The 16,107-nt window shown below is 31.5% G+C and overlaps 3 protein-coding genes across 3 annotated transcripts; all 3 read left to right on the top strand.

Moving 5' to 3' along the window:
* Positions 1–203: 203 nt before the first annotated feature.
* Positions 204–4,708, top strand: LOC143621149 (MADS-box protein SOC1-like). The gene is made up of 8 exons (XM_077092664.1): positions 204–292; positions 590–781; positions 3,031–3,109; positions 3,193–3,254; positions 3,689–3,788; positions 3,910–3,951; positions 4,023–4,064; positions 4,411–4,708. The coding sequence occupies exons 2-8, from the start codon at positions 600–602 to the stop codon at positions 4,549–4,551; spliced, it is 648 nt and encodes a 215-aa protein (XP_076948779.1). The 5' UTR covers positions 204–292; positions 590–599; the 3' UTR covers positions 4,552–4,708.
* Positions 4,709–6,114: 1,406 nt separating this feature from the next.
* On the top strand, positions 6,115–8,652 carry LOC143621054 (histone deacetylase complex subunit SAP18-like). The gene is made up of 6 exons (XM_077092588.1): positions 6,115–6,274; positions 7,699–7,731; positions 7,812–7,922; positions 8,006–8,101; positions 8,231–8,308; positions 8,415–8,652. The coding sequence occupies exons 1-6, from the start codon at positions 6,152–6,154 to the stop codon at positions 8,445–8,447; spliced, it is 474 nt and encodes a 157-aa protein (XP_076948703.1). The 5' UTR covers positions 6,115–6,151; the 3' UTR covers positions 8,448–8,652.
* A 2,559-nt stretch (positions 8,653–11,211) lies between these two features.
* LOC143621148 (gibberellin 20 oxidase 1-D-like) lies at positions 11,212–12,872 on the top strand. The gene is made up of 3 exons (XM_077092663.1): positions 11,212–11,849; positions 11,932–12,253; positions 12,394–12,872. The coding sequence occupies exons 1-3, from the start codon at positions 11,329–11,331 to the stop codon at positions 12,655–12,657; spliced, it is 1,107 nt and encodes a 368-aa protein (XP_076948778.1). The 5' UTR covers positions 11,212–11,328; the 3' UTR covers positions 12,658–12,872.
* Positions 12,873–16,107: the final 3,235 nt, after the last annotated feature.

A 16,107-nucleotide genomic window follows, 5' to 3' on the forward strand; every position in this document is an offset into this window, starting at 1 on the left:
TACCCCTATACCTCTAGGGTTACACTTTTCCAATCCAAAAATCCATCAACCAACTTGCAATTACATCTTCCACTCCATAACTTACAAGTCAATAAAGAAACAAGTCTCTATCTTTATAAACTTATTTTATTTAAAGTTCATCTACCCATTTTCCTCCTTATTTCATACAATACATCTTTAATTTCTTCACATTTCATACTCTCTCTCTCTCTCTCTCTCTCTCTCTCTCATCTAAAGAAAGAAAGAACAACCTTTCCCTGGGTTTCTTCTAAGGTTTTGCCTCTTTTGTAAGGTTAAGTTTCTTTCTTGAACAACATCTTCTTGCAATACTTGACATATTTAGCTAAATAACTTATCTGTTTTGGTAATAATAATAATAATAATAAAACTATCTTGATTCAAGATTTGATATGGGTTTTTGAGTCTAGTGTTTGTTTGATAGATCTTGATATCAACTGATCACATAAAGTTCTAACCGAATAACCCGATACCGAACCGATGAACACCCTTTCATAAATATGGGTTCTCACTTCTCACCCATATTCGTTGTTTTGAACATGTGGTCTTAAAACTAGTTCATTTTATATAGGGTATTGAAGATGGTGAGAGGCAAGACTCAAATGAGGAGAATTGAGAATGCTACAAGTAGACAAGTGACCTTTTCTAAAAGAAGAAATGGTTTGCTGAAAAAAGCTTTTGAACTTTCTGTGCTTTGTGATGCTGAAGTTGCTTTGATCATCTTCTCACCAAGAGGCAAACTTTATGAATTTGCAAGCTCAAGGTTTCATTTTCTTAACTCAGTTTTCATCTTTTCTTGATTTTGTTACTTGGGTTCTTTACCTTTTATTGATTTCAATTTCCTTTAAAAAAAAGATTATATACTCAATGTATATATCTTAAAGTAAATAAATGAAAAGAAAATCAAGATTTTGATTTTTTTAATTGTAATTTATTCCATTTTTCTTCATTTTATGGATTTCAATTACTTTTTTTAAAAATTATCTACTCAATGTATATATATTTGTACATATATACATACAACACAAATTAAAACTAGAAAAATGAAAAGAAAATCAAGATTTTGATCTTTTTCTTGATTATAAATTGCTCCCTAATTATAATCTTTTTTATTAATTTAGTTATGGAATTTTGTCTTCCATAATCCCTTAAACGATTTAGATTTGTTCTTTTCGTTCTTGCTATAACACAGTATTTTTTTTTAATATATTATATATTATGATGCAATAATCAACACTAAAGTGTGCTTAACTTGATCTTGAGACAGAACCTAAACAAGACAACCAAGAGTCAGGGGAGATTGTTTAATATTAATTTTGTTTTATTGGTTTTATAATTATAACAAAATAATTGCTCTATACCTTGAGAAAGGTGGAAAACTTTGTCACCTTCCAATGTTTCTACCAAAATATAATTTTAAATTAAGCAAATTGAAGATTCATTACATAAAACTAGGGATTGAGGTAAGCTGTTGTAGTTGACTGGATTTATAATTTTGGCCTTTAATAGATAATAAAAAAATACATGTAAATTATTATTTAATAATAAAAAAATGGTCTCTCATAATCTACAAACTGATTGACTCATGTCTGGCCTCTTTTGATCACTTAACTTGAAATAGTCTGTTTAATATATTATCAAGCATGTCACAGCTTTTGCTTTTCTCAGCTTACCATAAAAAGCATCAATTTATGACTACTGTACATTTGTATCTTTTTTTCACTTTTATAATACAACATTTATGATATTTGTTTTTTTGGCAGTAAAGAATACCAGTAGTTGTATCATGTGTTTTTTTCTTAAAATCTAAAAAACATAACTGTAAAAAACAAGTACATGAAACTTAAGAGGGACTTAGTATGCTATGTGAGTGAATTAATTTAAAATGTTGTGGTTAAATTTTAACTAATTTAATCTTTGTGATTAATTATAAAGCAACCTTTTAGTTTTTGGTTCCCTAACTACCCTTACAGACATGTCACTTTGTAGAGAATCTAGGAGACAAACCTTAATTAACTTGGTTTTTCTTGAGAAATTTTATTTTTATTTTTATTTTTATTTTTACAAAAAATATGGGCTTTTAATCAAGAAACCTCATTTTAAATCGAGGGTTAGAAAACTTTAATTGTTTAGGTCATGCGTAATTGCGTAATGGGTAATTATAAAGACGGATAAAGCCTCTACACCAAACTGTTGTATATTATAAACCAAGCCCAAGGTTCAGCCTATTAGGAACCAAAACCGGGAAGCCCAGAAGAGAACAAAACATAAGTAAAAAGGAATTTACAAAGCCCCTACACCATCCTCGGGCATTATGGGGCGTTATAACTTTTAAGGGCATGAGTGTTATACAATAAAGCCTATATATGTCTTGAAGTGGTAATGATTAAATGAGCATTATTCATTACACGTGTTTTTTTTTATATTTTTACTAAAATTTACTAAAAAGTGTGATGATGAATATGTGGCGAAAAATGTCCATTAAGGGGCATTAACCATTGTCCATTACACGTAACCTTATTGAATAACAAATTTCTTATACGTGTTAAGCAATCACAAATATTTATAGGATCGGGTTGCAAACAAACACAACACAAACTCAAACAAACTAAGCAAAATAAGAAAACAAGAATATATATGGTTTGGTCTGGATTTGACCTACGTCCATCGACTGCAACAGGGATATGTTTTATTGCTCTCGATCCCTCTCTCTCTCTCTCTTTCTCTCTCTCTCTCTCTCTCTCGTGAGGAATTACGAGTGTAAAGATTACCATATATAGAGACTAATTAAGGTTTCTAACTGAAAAAATAAGAAAACTCATAATGAGCTTAAATAAAAGAGAATAAGGGTCGACCCATAAGCCTCCGTAGTATTAAATCTATAGTCCAAACTCCAAATTCCAAACTCATGTGACATGTCTAAACTCTTTTCAGTTAAGATGTAACATTTATTATTTATTACCAAGGCAACTTAACATTTTGTATCCTTTGATGGTTTTTGAATCCAATCAGCATGAAGGACACTATAGAAAGATATAGAAGTCAAGTAAAAGATACTCAAACAGATACTTCAAGCGTGGAAGATGTTCAGGTTTATAAACTTAAAACATAATATCTATAAATTAACCAACTTAATCTATTCTTTGACTTTCTTTTATTCAACTTAATTTGCAGCATTTGAAGAATGAAACTGCTCTCATGGCAAAGAAAGTAGAACTCCTAGAAGTTGCAAAAAGGTACAAATTTAAGTTTTTAGATCGTCTCATTATTACTTAACGGGATTTTTAACCAACCAGATTCTTTCATGCAAAAGTCAAAACATGTTGCTTGTTTTAAAAAGAATATGACATTTGACAAAGATTTTTCTGGCTTCCAACGAGATTTTGTTGGACGAGTGGCAGAATCTAGTTGGTTAAAAATCCCGTTAAGTAATGATAAAAAATGCTCGGTTGACGAGTTTTAGGGTGTGGGCATTATGGGAACTAGCTGGTCAAATAGACATTTTGTCGACATTGACCAGACAAATGGTTATTTTGGTCACTTACAAATAGTGCAATTTTTAACATTTTGATGAAAAAAAATGACTTCTTATATGCAATTTATATGTCTATGATTATTAAAAGTTCATTAGTTAAGATGTAACACTGATCTTGCATTGATCATAATGCAGGAAGCTTTTGGGAGAAGGTTTAGGATCAAGCACCATTGAAGATCTTGTTCGGATCGAACAGCAGCTGGAAAGGAGTGTACGAATTATTCGAGCACGAAAGGTTTTTTTTAACAATAACTACTTGTTTCCACAAAAATGTTTTTCATTCCTTTTAGATGTGGATTTTATAGTTTATTGTATAGTTAACAATATTTTTTTTGTCAATTGTTTTAATGTTTTAGATGCAAGTTTACAATGAACAGATTGAGCAACTTAAGGCAAAGGTAATTGTTTTTATTTCTTTGTCAAATTTTTTTCATATTTCTAATTGTTTTTAATACATGAAAATATTCAGGAGAAATTGCTAGCAGATGAAAATGCAATACTGACAGAGAAGGTTAGTATTTTGTTTACTAATATATTAAATTTTACAATCATAATTAAAAGGACTGGCTATACGAACACCACTGACATTTGTCCACACACCACTGGTTGTCCATACGACCGGTATAACATTTTCCACTTATCATACGACTAATATGATACGAGGAAAATGTTATTTGGGCCTGTATAAAAAAACAAACTTTCTATATGATTAAGTTGTCTTGATGTGATATTGGTGTGTTCTACAAAAGTCATACGACCCGTATAACCTTATACGGCACCCTGATTAGATTAAATGTCTGAAATAAAAAATGTTTAACTTATTCAAAACATAAGTTTTCATGTCTTAAATTTTTCAGTGTCAAGTCCCGGAAGACCAAGTAACCGAAGAGACAAGGGCAGACTTACGCCTTGTTGAAAATGGAGAGAATTCGGATGTGGAAACTGAGCTATTCATTGGACCACCGGAGACAAGAACGAAGCAAAGATGGCCAAAGTAACCATCTGGTTTATGCATATATACGTAGTACATATATTTATCTATCGATCGAGATTATGTTATGTTAACAAACAATATTAAAATGAATGTGCATGCATTATGCTTGCAATTGTTGCTTTGCAACAAAATTTTCAACCTGGCAGAAGTCTTGAAATGAATTAGACTTTGTTAGCTGAAAGCACAAGTTACCTTTATTATTATTTTGCTGTTAAACAAAGTTTGATTAGTTATATTGTACATATGACCATTAGCCACCTATGAAAAAAATGTTTCTGGTCACTTTTTTTCTTCTTCTGATATTTAGTGTAGTTAAGTTATATATATTCGGTTAAGGCTGTGTTTCCTGTTTAGCATATTCGAATATCAGGACATTCGAAAATGAGTGATCTGATAGTCAAGCTAGCGGATGCGGTGTTGTAAGACGAGAACTCAAGGTGACAGTTTTGATGTGACGTAAAGGCGTTACCGTTAGGATCCACTAGTATGACTAGCGGATGTATTGTTACGTGGCTTAACTTCCACGTGGCATTGGTGAGGTGGCGAAATGATTTGTATTCGGCTATTTGTACCATTGGTTATATGTAACATGAACTAATCCATTAACTAATAACAGGGCGCATTAAGGCTCAAATATATACAATTAATCATACATTTGGTTAAAATACTAAAATGATTTGTAATATAACCTAACATAATTTTATGTAACTTAAACCAACACTAACACATCGCAATGCTCATTAATACCGAAGACCGAAAACTATACAATTGATCATACACATGTTTAACATCAAAATAACTCGCTATAACCCAATACGATTTCAAATATTGTCATGATTCGTCTTTTTTTTACACCTTTAAACTTTAAACACTAATATAATAATACCTTACATTAGAGGCGCACACAGAAACTGGTTGAACTCAAGATCCAAACTTGTTTGGAACCAAAGGTTCGGGACCCGTTTATTATTTCCAAACCGATCGGGTCTATAACAGGGCAAAAGCCAATCATAACTAGAGGTGCATAAGTCGGTTTTCTAATACCCTAATACCCAGTTCCAGGTATGGAACCGGGTTCGTGTATGACCGGATATTGGAAAATTAGGAATTGGACATACCCGGGTCAGTTTCGGTCCTAGTATTGTCTCTAAAAACAAACATTATGTACCTGGATTCGGTTCGGGTATAGAACTTCGTATTCTAAAACCGAGTACTTTAATACACTATTTTCGAGTATCGAAAAATCCTTGTTTTCCCGAATAATTTGGGTTTCTTCACGGTCTGCTCTTTTTGGGGTATTTTCGGATAACTTCGGATATTTGAAAAACTTGTTTTCGGTTTTCAGGCATTGTCGAGTACAAATCGGATCCAGTTTCAGGCACTTGTTTTGGTAGGGTACGGGTTCGGATAGTAAAAACTCGGGTATAAAAAAATCCAATGCGAGTTTTTCTTTTCCAGGTCCCGTTCCGGGTTCAGGTTTTTATTTTCACCTCTAATTATAACCCGGTTTGGGCCCATATATAAAAACTCAAGCCTCTAGGTCCAGACTCAACAACAACACTCTTAACACAGACTCATCATCCATCGTACATTGTTATTGATCAATGGCAGCACGCGGCGGCGACGGCCAACGACGAGGCGGCGGACGACCACTTCCTCCGTCCGCCAGAGGACCACCTGTTCACAACAAACCCGGACCTCGTTTCGAACCGGTCGATCGAGAAAAGGTTAGGGTTTACTCATTATCACTTAATTGAATCATTTTTATTGTAATTGATCTTGTTTCTGATCTGGGTTTGTGATTTAATTGGTGGGTTTTGATGGGTTTGTGTTAATTTTAATGTTTGAAGTAAATTTTTTTTTCTAGGGTTTTGAATTATATGATGTGTTTGTGGAATATTATTATGGTGTAATTCTAGTCATTAGTTTCATAATATGAACATTTATTGTAATGGTTAAGGTTGTAAACGAACCGAAAAAAGCCTTGTTCGTGTTTTCGTTATGCTTTTATCAAGCGGTTCTGTTCACGAATACGTAACCGAACTAAATTTCTTGTTCGTGAACGGTTCACGAACACAAGCAATGTAATTTTACATATAAATTAATCACATAATACTCATGTATATTTTTGTTTTATAGTTAATAGTTATGCTTAAATTTATATATATGATAAGATTAGAAAGTCATTCAAAACATAGTTATTAAACATTTAAACGCCCTCGGTTCTTGCGCCTAGACTCATTTTTCAGGCGAGGCTCAATAAATGCGGTTCTAGTTCCTACGGGAACATGAGAAGATACAATCCGAGGAAAAGAAACGCAAGGAGTGCAATTAAAACTTAGATCTAGGAGAGGTCAAAGGAATTGCATTGAACGTTTTGATAGCCAAGTTTTAGAATTACATTTGAATCTTGACTATTTTAGAACTTTTGGTACTAATTAGATGATATTAAATGTTATATAATAGCTTTTGTAAACTGTATTTAAAGAATAGTATTATTTTCATATACATAATATATCTTGCGCCTTCCGCATATGCACATTGAGTGTGCCTAGCGCATTTAATAACTATGATTCGAAAATATTAGAATCCTTTAATGAACACAAACAATGTTTTATTTGATTTGGTAACCGAGAATGGTTAGGGTCAACGTTAACGGTTCGATCTGGTCTGGCTACTCAGCTTATGTTTGTGTTTTATTAACATTCATATTCATATGATAATTTACATATAAAGTAATCACATAATACATTAATACTTATGTATATTTTTGTTTTATAGTTAATAATTATGCTTAAATCCACGTGATGATTAGATTAGAAATGCCATAAAAAGTATTAAAAAACCTTTTGTGAACAAATGAACATAAACGGATGTAAATGAACACATTATTTAATGTTCACGAACAGAATTGAACGAAACTCCCTTTTCATGTTTGTTCATTGATTAAACGCACATAAACGAACTTCCGCTGAACAATTCGTCGAACGTTCAGTTCGTTTACAGCTCTTTAATAACAACAGATTTCTTAAAACTGTTTCCGAAATTAAAATTGAGGATATGAAAAGTTGTAACTTTGTGATTCTTTCTTAGTATGACATATTATTGCAACACTTTTAGTTATTGATGAAATGTTTTCTTTGTCATACAGACTTGTCCATTGCTACTTCGAGTTTTCACTAAGGTAAGAATGCTGCTAAAAATATTATTAATGGCGCCTTTAACGATGACTTACGAGTGTTACTGATATCAAATTTCAAACAGGTTGGTGGTCATCACAACCAGGCCAAGTTTGCAGTCAGAGGCAAGGAGCCGAAAGATGAGGTCCAAATATACACTTGGATGGATGCTACGCTTCGTGAGCTAACCGATTTGGTATGTCAAATGATCCAAGTTTAATCATTTAATTAAACTTATATTTTCTGTATTACATATTTATTTCATCATTTGTTTTTCAGGTAAAGGAAGTTGCACCGGAAGCTAGAAGAAGAGATGCTTTGCTGTCGTTTGCTTTCGTATATCCTATTAAAACTGGACATTTTACCGTCAAAGAGGTATTAATCTTTGTGGCTTTTAATTTTATAAATATGAATTATTGGGAGTATTTAGGATTAAGATAATTTTTTTTTTTAAATTCTTGTAACCTTTTGTTTTGACTCTTTGTTGCATATTGTGTCTACAAGGTCGGGAAAACGTTTTCGTATCCTAATGCAAGACGACCAGACGATGGCAGCAAGGCTCTTGGCACCCTTAGCTTCGAGGTACTTTTCGTGTTTGACCAAGTTTGACTTCTGCACTCTTAAGCAATTTTTGTTTGAAAAATGTTTTTGAAAACTTTTTTTTTGGTTATGTTTTCAAATTTTGCAGATTGGAGATTACTTGGATGTGGCAATTCTATAGGCTTTCAGGTGGCTTATTAGGGTAGTTCTATGTTTTCCGTATCGGCTTTATTAAACCATATTTTCTGCTATATCATGCTTGTATTGTTTGTTTGTGCGCGCGTCTTTGATAAAAATTATTTGGTTGAACAACAAAATGGCACTTTTGTGCAAGTCATTAATGGAAAAAGAACAATGTATGTTACCTTCTTTTAATTGAACTATACATGCTGTGTTTTCTTCATATATAATTACAGATCTTTGGTGTCTTTATTTGCTGAAATAATCCCATAAAGTATTGAAATGTGTTGTATTCTATTATAAATCATATAGAAATTTGATTAATTTCATATATATTTTAGACCAAAGTTACATATATGATATATCCTCTCCTTTTAAATAATGATTTATATTAGGGGTGTGCATGGTGCGGTTCGCTGTGATTTTTGATTAAAACCAAACCAAAAACCAAACTTTCGGCTTTATGATTTTTTTAAAACCGTTTGGTTTCGGTTTTTTTGGTTTTCGGTTTTTGGGTTCGGTTCGGTTTTGGATGCGGTTTTTTCAGTTTTGCCAATCGAGCCGAAACATTTTGGCGAAAAAAATACTTAATCCAAGATACTGAGATTGGGTATAATTTTTTTTTCTTTAAACGAATGATTAATAGAATATTGAATATTTAGGCTTCAAATATTAAAAACTAATAAAAGATACATATAAAATAAAAAATCAAAATTAAAACTAAAAGTACTAGTATTACTAGTTCTTAACCATATGTAGCAACCAAATATATTTGTTATTAACTATATGTTAAAACTAAACAAATGGCCGTCGGTAGATTTCGTTTTAATGGTTACAGTTAGGATATTATGGTTATTTCAATTTTGTTGGTTATTTCGGTTCGATTCGGTGTATTCAGTTCTTGACAAAATACAAAACCGAACCAAAACCAATATTTCTGTTTTTGCTACAGTTCAAAACCGAATCGTCCAAATTATCTGTTCAATATCTCATATAACCATCCTCCAAATTATCTGTTCAATATCTTTATCATAAAAAATGAGATGTATGTAATTTTTAATTTTGGTTAGGTATATATGAAATTATCAAAGTTTTTAGAGAATATATGAACTTCTTACAAAATCTTATACATTTATAAATATGATATAAATCTATTTTGTGTTTATATGGCATAAAAGACAAGACAACCATCAATCCTACACCTATAATAAACAAACCTTAAAACAAATAACATTAAATATTTTCTAAAATTAATTTTTAATAAAGATAACAACATAGAATACGACTAAAACCACCAATGTATACCCTTGTAATTTTTGTCAGATATATTATCATATCATAAAAAAATGAGCCTACAACTTGATACTTGATAGACAAAAATCTTGGTCGAAATGTAATAAATTATATTAACTCCTAAATTCATTGTATATATATACTTGAAGTTTGAACACAAATTAGATTTTGTGTTCTAATACACATAAATTATGATGCAATATAATGTCAAAACTAAATTAGAGAAATGTACTACTACTTCAAGACAGAAGCTAACGATTTCCTCGACCGACGGCCTTTGGCTTTTCTAAACTTATAACGCTTCTCCCTCGCTCGTATTTGTCCAACTTTAGTGTATTTCTATAAACATTTCAAAATATACAAGATGTAAATTTCCGTGATGACATAAACCTAACACATAATTTATTGTAAATGGGTTATGATCAGTTTTGAGTGGAACCCACAAGCACGTTTAGCTAAACGGGAATGTTCAATTGATGGGTTCGCCCGACAGGTTGACCCGCATAGTCTATGAATATGCACTTAAAATGCGCTATCGTTAAAATTAAAACTAGCTAGATACTTTACACCAAAATAAAAATACAAACAAGAAATAAGTCAAGTTTTGTAGTAGTGATTTTGGAGTATTAGCAAGAAAGACATTTTAGTATAAAATTATATAGTTGTAATTTTGAAGAATAAAGCAAAAGTGCTACTATTTTATTATATGTTAATTATAAAATGATGTTAAAAAAATGGAGAAGTGATTTTAGAAACAGAGAGAAAAAAAAATGTCAAAATAACTAAATTGAAATTAGTTATATTGAAAAAAATGAAGTTTTTTTAACGAACAACAAAAAGATTATTTATATACATGTATTGGTAACCATTGAACCAATTTACAACCATCAAATCACCTACATGTATTACATTGTTACATTGTAAAACACCGTCAGTTTTCAAAATTTTTGTGCCCCGCTTTGAACGATTCTTAATCCATAAATACCCAAGGGACTTAATTTCCCCCACAACCTTAGGTAATTGAATTGGTCTTCCATCAAAACTAATTTGTTTCTCGCTTTCCATATGCACCATATTATAACGAGGCATACCGCATGCATCAGTTTACCTTTTTTCCTTTGACAAACCCTGTGAATATCGAAAAGGTCCACCACATCAAAATAACTTGCCAAGCATCTTGTGCAATCCAACATGATGGAAACACATGCTTCACCGATTCTTCACACTCGCCACAAATCGGACATAAATCCGATCCAAGGTGTATGTTTCTTTTAGCTAACTCCACCAAGGATGCAACTCTCTACAAAAAGTACAATATATAAAATATAATTCATAAATTTAATTTTTTATATAATTTATAAATTTATATAATCTGAATATAATTCATAAATTTAAACTAGTTCATATAAAAAGTGAATAAGAATAAATAGAAAAACAAAGAGAATGACATGTGGAGCTCAATATTTTGTATTGATGTGACTAAAAAAATTAATTACAAAATATTATATTAGCTTATATAAACAATATATATACATAAACTCACCTAAACAAAATCAGAAACCATCATATCAGAATCTTGTAAGCTATCAATGGCTCCTATTATTTTCACTTCACCCTTGGAAACAACCCCTTTAATCTTTGATGCTTCTATATTTCAAAAGGAAGCCAATATACCCTCACAATTTGTATGGCCGGACCACGAAAGGCCTCGGCTAGAACCGTCACCACCACTTAATGTACCTCCGATTGACATGAAGGCATTTTTGTCCGGAGAGCCACTCTCGGTAGCCAATGCAACTCGTTTAGTCAACTCCGCGTGTCAAGAACATGGGTTCTTTCAAGTTTTCAATCATGGTGTTGACTCGAGTTTGATAAGTGAGGCCCACAAGTTTACCAATCAGTTCTTTGAAATGCCACTAATAGAAAAGCAAAAGGCTCAAAGAGTGTTTGGTGAATATTGTGGATATGCTAGTAGTTTCACTAATAGATTCTCCTCTAAACTTCCATGGAAAGAAACACTTTCTTTTCGATATTCGGCTCATCCAAATTGCGCAAACATTGTTCAAGATTACATTTTGAACGTAATGGGCGACGATTTTAATGATTTTGGGTAAATCTTGGTTTTCATTGTGTGAATCAAGATTGGTTTAACTTGTAGCACCTAATTTTGACAATATTGTTGATTTATATAGGAAGGTTTGCCAAGAATATTGTGAGGCTATGAGCAAACTTTCTCTAGACATCATGGAGCTACTAGGAGCGAGCCTTGGAATTGATCGATCCGAATTTAGAGAATTCTACAAAGACAATGATTCGATTATGAGATTAAACTACTACCCTCCTTGCCAAACGCCATATCTAACTCTTGGAACCGGCCCTCATTGTGATCCGACATCTCTAACCATTCTTCATCAAGATGATATTGGTGGACTTGAAGTATATGTTGATGAAAAGTGGCACTCAATTGCTCCTTGCTCTGAAGGCTTTGTTGTCAACATTGGAGATACATTCATGGTTAGTACACAAAACATGATTAATAGATGATCAATTATACATAATACCTGACAGAGTTTTCGTTATTCTATACTAATAGAGTAAATATAAATAGATTAACATTGTTTTCACTGACAAAGATTATGGTTTTTGTTCACTAGGCGCTCGCGAATGGAGTATACAAGAGTTGCTTACATAGAGCGGTGGTGAATAATAGAACTCCTAGGAAATCTCTTGCATTCTTTCTCTCTCCTAACATGGATAAAGTGGTGACACCTCCTAAAACATTAGTTAAGAACGATCAAAGGATGTATCCGGATTTCACATGGTCTAGTTTCCTTGAGTTTACACAGAAACATTATAGAGCAGACATGAAAACGCTAGACGCATTCTCGTATTGGCTTAAAAGAGAGAGCGAGATCTAAATCTTTGTTTAGTTTGTAACGCTTATCACGAACACACTTTTGTTACGTAGTTTTAGTTTTGTACAAGAGTAGTGCTGTCATTTGTTAATTTGTCATGGTCGAATCTAGGTTGGTTTTCAATTGTAAATCTAGAATAAGTTCAACAACAAATTTCTCCGACTCGTGCTACTTTTGAGGACAAACCAAATATGGAAGGGCCTATGTATTTTTCCTATTTTATGTTGGTGGTTACATTTCATCAAGTCGATTTTGGTTTTACATAAAACCAAATTAAAGAAATATAGAAAAGCATTGATAGTTTTTAAGTAGTAGTGTGAGGGAAAGCTTGTTTAACACTATTGCATAAGAATCTCGAGAATTTTACCGGACGAAGCCCTGGACCATGAGGTTCCAATGGGGCATCGCCCCCTTGGTAGCACGGTGTTCATCCAGCACTAATGAAATTTATTTATTTTGACTTAATGAATTGTCATTGTAAGTTGTTTTATAATTGCATTAATGAAGTATGAAAATGTTTAGTAGTGAGAACTTATTATCAGCAGTAAGTTGCTAAGTAGCTAATTGATAATTTTGATTAGTGACAATTTGGTCCATCAATGATAAACGAACGTCATTAATAAGTTACTACTGATCAACAAGGTCATTAACAACACCTTTCTATCACTTGTTACGGGTCATCAACAATAAAAGTTGGTTGGTGACAGTATTTATCATATTTAACTCAGCTGTTGTTGAAAGAAATTTTCATAGTTATATATTGTCACTTAATAACTGCTGACAGAACTTATGACCGTCAACTGAATTGTCGTAATTATTTCCCTTTCCCAACTATAAAATAAGAGTTTTTTTTTTTCCTTTTTCTTTCAACCTATTTCTTGTATGTTGTTTTCATAACAAATTGTATATCCATTCTTGTATTTCTATTTAAATTATCCGATTGAATTTCATGACTACCAATAATAACATATTTAAAGCTGAAAGTGACGGATACACATGCGACTATGCGACAAAAACTATATAATTTACAAGAAAAAAAGTTAATGAAAAATTATGTTGTGACATTTGTCATTTGGCATGAAATATAAAAACAAACTGTAACATATCATACGTGGATTTACACGTGTGCAACAAGCAAAAACTGAAATATATGTAAATTTTCATGTTTCTAAAAAAACACATATTAAAATTCTCTTCATAATTTTGTTTTGTCTTATGTTTAATAACAAAAGTGTCACTTAGTTACAAAGCTATTAGTGACACACTGAAAGTGTTATTATATCTAGTGATATTTTTAAAAGTTGTCGGCAACTTTTTATAATTATACTTTTACATGTAACATTTTTAAATATGACCAAAAAATAACTATCTTAGCACTCTTTTATGTCACTATTTAGTTAGTGATAGCATTTGTTATTTACTCACTAACCAGTAACCACATGACCACTTTGTGAGTTATTATTTAAATTTACTTTTATGATACTTTTAACTTTACCGACATTCTTTCTATCATGTGTAACTAATAACATATTATTATTATTATTATTATTATTATTTTCTTGTCACTGTGAAATAGAATGGTATATCATGGAAGGTTCAATGGGTCCTTTTCTTTTGTTTTTGTAAACATAATAATGTATTTCTAATAATTATTTAAGCAATGTATTTCTTTTTTAAAACTTTATTGCCAAATTAAGTAACACCGAGTGCATCACATACTCTCATCAAAATTCAAATTAATTGAGTGAAGTAACATCAAGTTCATCTCATACCTTTGGTTATTAGTGTAAGCGTGCAGTTGTCTAGAAAAGGTGAACCGTAAGAGACTGACGATTCAAGGGCTGAGATCCGTTAACGTTTGCCAAATCGTCACCCCATAACCCTTAACTCAAACATATTGCACTTTTGAGCATCCATAATGTCAAATCTATACAAACCGTCACATTATATTTCAAACTTTTCTCAAAGCGCGCTCGACTTTCTTTCACGACACTAAACTTCCATAAAACCCGTTAAAAATATTACGTGTGTGTGTGTATATATATAACAAATATTTATGTGTATGTGAGGGTGACGTGACACAAGGCCTACCACGTCTCGAACACCTATCGTTTGAAGACAAACCTGCAACAAACTTCATCTCACAAACTTGCTTCACAACTCATTAGCCCCCTCTCGTTTGTCAACTGTCACATGGGACAGACAAGCACCCACAAACCTTGCGTTGGGTGCTCTAGCTTTCATCTATCATTCAAAAGCCTTATTTCTTTAGGTATATATTACACTTTACTTTTCTTTACTCTCTTATAATATATACTCCACTAAACCTAATATCCTTGCATTTGCTATTTTTTTGGATTATTATGGTTTTAAACCATTCATTATTGTAAATTTATATTAGGATGATCATATTTTATATGTTAATTGAATTGTTATAGGTGGTAAATCAACTAGAAAAATATTAGTCATGAGTTGTGGCGTAGTAACAATGACAGTTTATTTACCAAAGGTCCTGGATTTAAGTTTCGAAAAGTAAAAGAAATTTTGTCTTACAAAAAAACCCTAGTAAAATATCAATTACCAATATTTAAACTCATTGATTTAGTTTATAAGTATATGTTGTATTTCAAAACAAAACATTTAAGTTGAGTAATATTATAAAACGTTAATAACCACTTAAAAATATGCTGCCTACATGTACACATTATATATACGGCAAGCTCATTAACTCGAAATGTGTATAAATTGTGGTATGGGGAGATTGAGCTTGAACTTATATGTTGACATTTTTAATAAAACTTTTATTATAATCTTTAAATCATTAAAATATTATTAAAATACATGCATAGTGCTTCATAAGGACGAAAAGGTAAGAGAATATAAAGGACAAAATATAATCAATATGTGTTTAAATAATATAATTCATTAACATAAATTATAGATGGACACCCAAAACAACTTATAATGCAGTTAAACAAAGGCAGTGAGACAAGTTATAATTTAACAAAACAGACAACTTAAAACAGCACCAAAAAAGTTAAGTTTTATATGAATAATTGAGTGTTATATATATTAACTTTACCAATGACAATAACTTTTATTTGATTTAAGTATCCAAGTTTTCCTTCTAATTTTTCTTTTTAATCGATAAGATGAGATTTTTTTATGAGTTAAAAGTGAGATTTTTCTAATGTAAATCAAATTTTTTTACCACATTATTGTTGATGTTGCAACATAGACTTGTTGCAAGTGTAATTGATGGCCAAGATCTCTTATCATAACAGGAAACAACACCATTAACTCAAACTCTAACGTGACTGATTTCAAGAAAGAATTGATATAAGTTATCAAAAGAACACGCACGAAACAAATATTGAATAACTTTCAATATATTATATATGAAATATAACTCAAAAATCTCTATTACACATAACTTGCGTCTTCTTTATAAAC

This window comes from Bidens hawaiensis, unplaced genomic scaffold (assembly GCF_021521415.1).
Source record: "Bidens hawaiensis isolate Kalapana, Puna unplaced genomic scaffold, B.hawaiensis_p1.1 tig00002772_1, whole genome shotgun sequence".
Classification (NCBI taxonomy): Eukaryota; Viridiplantae; Streptophyta; class Magnoliopsida; order Asterales; family Asteraceae; genus Bidens; species Bidens hawaiensis.

Coding starts and splice junctions, on each gene's coding strand:
- LOC143621149 (XM_077092664.1), top strand. CDS start 600: ATGGTGAGAGGCAAGACTCAAATGAGGAGAATTGAGAATGCTACAAGT. Junction 782..3,030: donor TATGAATTTGCAAGCTCAAG/GTTTCATTTTCT, acceptor GAATCCAATCAG/CATGAAGGACACTATAGAAA. Junction 4,065..4,410: donor ATGCAATACTGACAGAGAAG/GTTAGTATTTTG, acceptor TAAATTTTTCAG/TGTCAAGTCCCGGAAGACCA.
- LOC143621054 (XM_077092588.1), top strand. CDS start 6,152: ATGGCAGCACGCGGCGGCGACGGCCAACGACGAGGCGGCGGACGACCA. Junction 7,732..7,811: donor TACTTCGAGTTTTCACTAAG/GTAAGAATGCTG, acceptor AATTTCAAACAG/GTTGGTGGTCATCACAACCA. Junction 8,309..8,414: donor TTGGCACCCTTAGCTTCGAG/GTACTTTTCGTG, acceptor CAAATTTTGCAG/ATTGGAGATTACTTGGATGT.
- LOC143621148 (XM_077092663.1), top strand. CDS start 11,329: ATGGCTCCTATTATTTTCACTTCACCCTTGGAAACAACCCCTTTAATC. Junction 11,850..11,931: donor GACGATTTTAATGATTTTGG/GTAAATCTTGGT, acceptor TGATTTATATAG/GAAGGTTTGCCAAGAATATT. Junction 12,254..12,393: donor ACATTGGAGATACATTCATG/GTTAGTACACAA, acceptor TTTGTTCACTAG/GCGCTCGCGAATGGAGTATA.